Here is a 4811-nt window from a genome sequence, read left to right as displayed (position 1 = left end):
AAAACGCGAACAAAACGTCAAACTCAAACTCTCACTTTTATCCGAAACGGGTTTCTAACGAATCACTCAGATGAAAGTTAGTTAGCTTACTGACTATTTTGTCAAGATCGTTTAACAGAAAGTACATTAACAGGAAATATGACCCGTTGATTTGACAAATCACAAAAGCGCTGAGAATTCCCTATGCAAATTAATCAGACACCCCCAACGTATTTGTTTTTTTTTTGCAGAGATTACTGCAGTGGTCGATCACATTGTGCAAACGTAAATACTAAAGCAGTAGAGTTCATACTTAAGTGCAATACGATGGTAGCGCGTATGAGTGCAAATTAGATTCTGCTTGGACGAGATGTGTGATGAAGTGTCTGCTTTCGCGCCGTGCTCGAAATGTGAAGTGGTATATGCAACGTTATTGGGCCGCTGATGTTGAGTGGATCGTACCTTAAGCGAGAGTTCGGGGTACGTACCAACAGACCACTCGTCTACCTACAGGCACTTACCGTAAAACCTTAGTTATGGGATACTCGTTGTTAAGAAATACATCATCTAATTAATCAGAAGCAACGAGTATGCCTTCACTTTTATAGCATCCCTAAGCTAAGCTTGGTAATCGTATGTGTCGCCCTCTTATAAAGATCCATTTCACATTTCTTCACTGCAGATCAGGTGTATCCCTTAAAATAAGGATTTACGGTAGGGTCACCTTTTACAAAAGGAGTATTCTCTGGATTTTATATCCAAAGTCCATACAGCGATTGGAGCTAGGTGGGAGCTCTTAAACAATTATACCTTGCGGAAAGTGATCTTTCCAAACGGATAATTGGAATGAATTACGCAAATCTACTAAATAACCTTGTATTTATTGATAATATCAATGAATGCTGACCCATCCGTGGATAATGATGGCAAAACACCTCGATTTCATCTTAACTTTATGTTTACCAGCAGAATTGAATATATGTTCTCTGAACACCTCTAGCATTCAGTATATCCGATCTACTTTTACTTTCAGTTGACATGACTACAATCCATGAAATCCGATATAAAGGGGTATATGAAGTACAAGCTACACTTATTCAGGGGGACTCTGTACTGTCCGTTTATCCGCTGTTTTTGCATGCTACTCTCTTACCAACGGAGCTGTTTCACCAATTAACACTCCCAGGGTCATGCTCAAAGCTGCTAGGCCGCATAGACAAAAAGGCTGTTGCGGATGGATACGGCAACTTCGTTCAGTGATGGGTGCCAGCTAGCCTGCAAGATCTTCTTGGAGAAATCCAACGCGTCCGGGTCACCTGGAGTGGGCATCGCGGCAATCTGCTGAGCAATACCTCGCTGTGGCATGGAGTGGCGGCGACTCACTCGTGCGGTACGTGGCGTGATAGAGATGTCGGCGCGCCCATAGCGGTCATAAATATGGAACTCGCTATTGTACGAGCCTGTAATGAAGTTGTTGCCGTCTCCGCTGACCGCGCACTCGAATTTATCGAAGATGCAATCGCTTTCGTACAGATCTCCCAACCGCGGGCGCAGGTGCTCGTGGATCTTTTATCAAAAAGCAATGGGGACACGTCAACACAGTGCACTAGTCTGTCTTTTGAGGGTGAGAACATCGACCAGAACTCTATCTGCACTTACATTGATCGTTTGAACTGGGCGTGAGTTCATGTTGATGTCCCAGACTTTAAGCGTGAGGAAGTCGCGTGCAATGATGTAGCGACCGTCCGGAGAGAATTTGATATCTGAGATAGACGCAATGATCTCAGAGAAGAAGCTGCGAGCTTCAGGATCTTCTTGCTCTTCAAACACTGCAATGTCACCCCCTTACGTAAGCACGTATCTCACGATCTCGCAAAGTTAGCATGACAAACTCTTCGAACCTTGTGAGTACGCGTCACACAGAGCTGATTGCCGCATATCACCCATCTTGATGGCGCCACGACTGGTGCTATACATCATCGTATTGCAGTGTGTTGGGTGGAAATCTGCAGCTGTTATGACCTCGGTTAGCTCTTCCATGTTCGCAGGCTTAATGTCAACGATATCTGACCCAGAACATTCGCTTGTTAGCCATTTTTCAGCCACCAGTTATTACCTAAAAATACTCACTGAAACTTTGATTAGAGACACCAAGACTCCACAGGTTGACGCGTAGGTCGTCAGCCGAAATGAACGTCTCTCCGTCGCTGTTTATCGCAATCGAGTTGATGTGGTACGTGTGTGCGTTTGCGTACACCCGCTTGGCTGAGCTTGTTGTAACCTGGCCCCGATTGCGTATTTGCGGCAGGCGAATAAGTTCCGGAGTTATCTGTCCTCGTGGTATGTGTGCAAGACCCTGTTCATTGTACGTCGTGACCTCATGAACGCTACGCTCGTGTATCTTCCAGAGTTTGATGGTCTTGTCGTTTGTCGACAGCAGGCAGCGGGACCCGCCAGCCGGACGGCACCATTTAATTTGGTTTATCTTCTCTTCGATCTCGAGACTTTTAAGGTAGTCAAACTCGGCGTTGTGGCTTTGGAACTCAGTGTACAATTGGTACTGTGGGTCGCCGCTTGTTCCGCCGTACATGGATTGATTCTGTTATACGTCAAATACCTTTAGAAAAACAGGGCAAAAACAATACACAGCATGGCAAAAAAAACAACCGATGCTGGATTTCCGTGACGGCAGTATATGGAGATGCGTCCGCCTTTGTTTCCCGTAGCTAGAAAGTCTCCTGAGCGGTCATACTCAATTGCAGAAACCACCTCGGCTGCAGAATTATTGTCCAAGCATTACAATTAACACACAACCCACTGCTTCATTATCATCCCACACTACCTACCTTCCACAAAACTGCGTGTGCTCTCTCCTGCTGAAAAGACTTGCCCCCACTCGGCGTCGGCTTCTCGTGAAGGTTCCGCCATGTCAACTTCCAGTCCGTCCGTCGCGCTCTGCTTGAGTCTCGTCAGCGCACCCACGCGGGCCTCTTCGATCTCCCCTCGTAAATTAGCTTGCGTCATACAGAAAGCGCTCGCAATCGAATCAATTCTCTCGACTCGTTTGTCTTCTGGGCACTGAGGGCCTAACAGAGGTCGCGGTCGTTGGCTCCCTGAAAGTTGTGACCTGTGACTGGGGGGGGGGTCTTCTATTCTCGCTGTGGAGGATCTTGAGGTGAGCTCTCAAACTTTAAGTGAAAGGGCCGCTAGCTGGGAGGGGTTTCGTTTCTCACACGGACAGAAAGGCAGGCGCGCGACCGCTTATTAAATAGCTAATGGAGGCGAATTTGGACGCCCGTGACGAGATTAAAGAGATGAAGTTTAAAACTGCAAATTTCAGTTAGCGCCACTGGCACTAGATGCTGCGCACAGACGCACTTGCAATTTGCAGAGACGGTTGGATACAGATTGCCACTCGATCAGCGGCGAGCGTGACCGAGTTCATGTACGAGGTGAAAAGCACTGCGATCTTAAAGAAAACCTTTTTGTTCCACGGATTGCTTCAGCCTATCATCGCGAGTGAAGCCATTTCAGTCAAGTCTTTTTCACCAATCACCAAACGATACCTTTATTTCGAAGCAGAAAAACTGGACAAGTGTACCAAAACACGGTGAGGACTTGATCCGTTTTTTTAGGCACCCATTTTATTGGGGGAGGCGGGCAGAATTGAGTTTTTGCTGATATTTTCCGGCCACCGGTACTATTTCTTTTCTGGACAGCAACATTTACAACATGTAGGTATTTATTTTGTCGCGGTCTCCTTCTCTTGCCGGGGTCGTGTATCTTGTGAAAGCCGACGTAGGAACTTAGACGTAATAGATGAGTAAAATATACTTGTTTTCTTATTTGTTTTTCTTGAGCACTTCTCGTAAAAGAAAGAAATTCACGACTGAGAGCTCTCTTACCAGCCCTCTAACTTACCAAAGTACCTCCTACCAGCACCAGTACCTCTAGTTGTCGTTCGTAAACGGTGTCAGCGTACCACTGTCTGGACTCCTTCGTTCCATTTTAGACTAGGGACGAGGTAGTCGGCGACGGGGAACGAGACTGATCGGGCCTGACACTCTTCCTTCGCCGCTCGCTAAATTGCCGTAGACAGTCGTCCAGAATAGCGAGTCCTTCCTCTAGCCGAAGACCGTGACATTTATCCCCGACTGCCGCTCGAAATTCTCGCCGAGCCTCATTCCTTCCAGCAGGTCCGATCGCAGAGTCGACAGACAGATCTGGAACGATCGACGTCGCTCCAATCGGAGTCGAATTCGAATTTTACTGTGCCACCGAAGCTGTACCAATAGGACCTGCACGCAAATGGTCGAGGCTAGCTCTCTCTCTCCCTCCTGTCCCGTAGCTCCTTTCGACTTTCGAGCTTAGCCCAACCTTTTTGTGCGGCCTCAATTCCCGAGCCGTCGACTACCTTCGCTCGCGACGCCCAGTAGTACCTCGTAGCATGGCTATAACAGCCCAGTACCAAGACGAACGCGTTTCCAACGAGACTCGCGGTAGAGAATTCCAGTATCACGTTCACCACTAGGGTAGCTAAAGCGACACCCATCCAACCACATAGGGCACCTTCCACGCCTTCATAAACTACTCTCGGCAGGTAAAACACGAGTGACAATAACAGCTGTCCCACTAGACATACGTCATCAACCAGGTACTCGCCCACTCGATCGATTGAGGCAACTGTAGCCTCCGCTATCGCCTTAGTATACCGACAACATGATGTCCACACAAGTTAAATCACATCTGGAACGAAGACACAACCGAGTGGTGCCACGCCTCACACCATCTAAGACACAACAGTCCAAAAATGCCGAAGCGGGGATCATACT

General features: G+C 47.5%; 1 protein-coding gene across 1 annotated transcript; it reads right to left on the bottom strand.

Moving 5' to 3' along the window:
• Window positions 1-1036: 1036 nt before the first annotated feature.
• PITG_01504 (protein phosphatase PP2A regulatory subunit B) lies at window positions 1037-3378 on the bottom strand (the record flags this gene model as incomplete). The annotated part of the gene is made up of 6 exons (XM_002908117.1): window positions 1037-1545; window positions 1639-1808; window positions 1881-2045; window positions 2110-2578; window positions 2647-2753; window positions 2826-3378. 6 exons carry the CDS (start codon window positions 3001-3003, stop codon window positions 1183-1185), a joined length of 1452 nt encoding a protein of 483 aa, XP_002908163.1.
• Window positions 3379-4811: the final 1433 nt, after the last annotated feature.

The sequence above is a fragment of the Phytophthora infestans genome, genomic scaffold, assembly GCF_000142945.1.
Source record: "Phytophthora infestans T30-4 supercont1.2 genomic scaffold, whole genome shotgun sequence".
Taxonomy (NCBI): Eukaryota; Oomycota; class Peronosporomycetes; order Peronosporales; family Peronosporaceae; genus Phytophthora; species Phytophthora infestans.
Note: the sequence above shows the minus strand (reverse complement) of the source record. Positions and strands in the feature narration are given on the sequence as shown.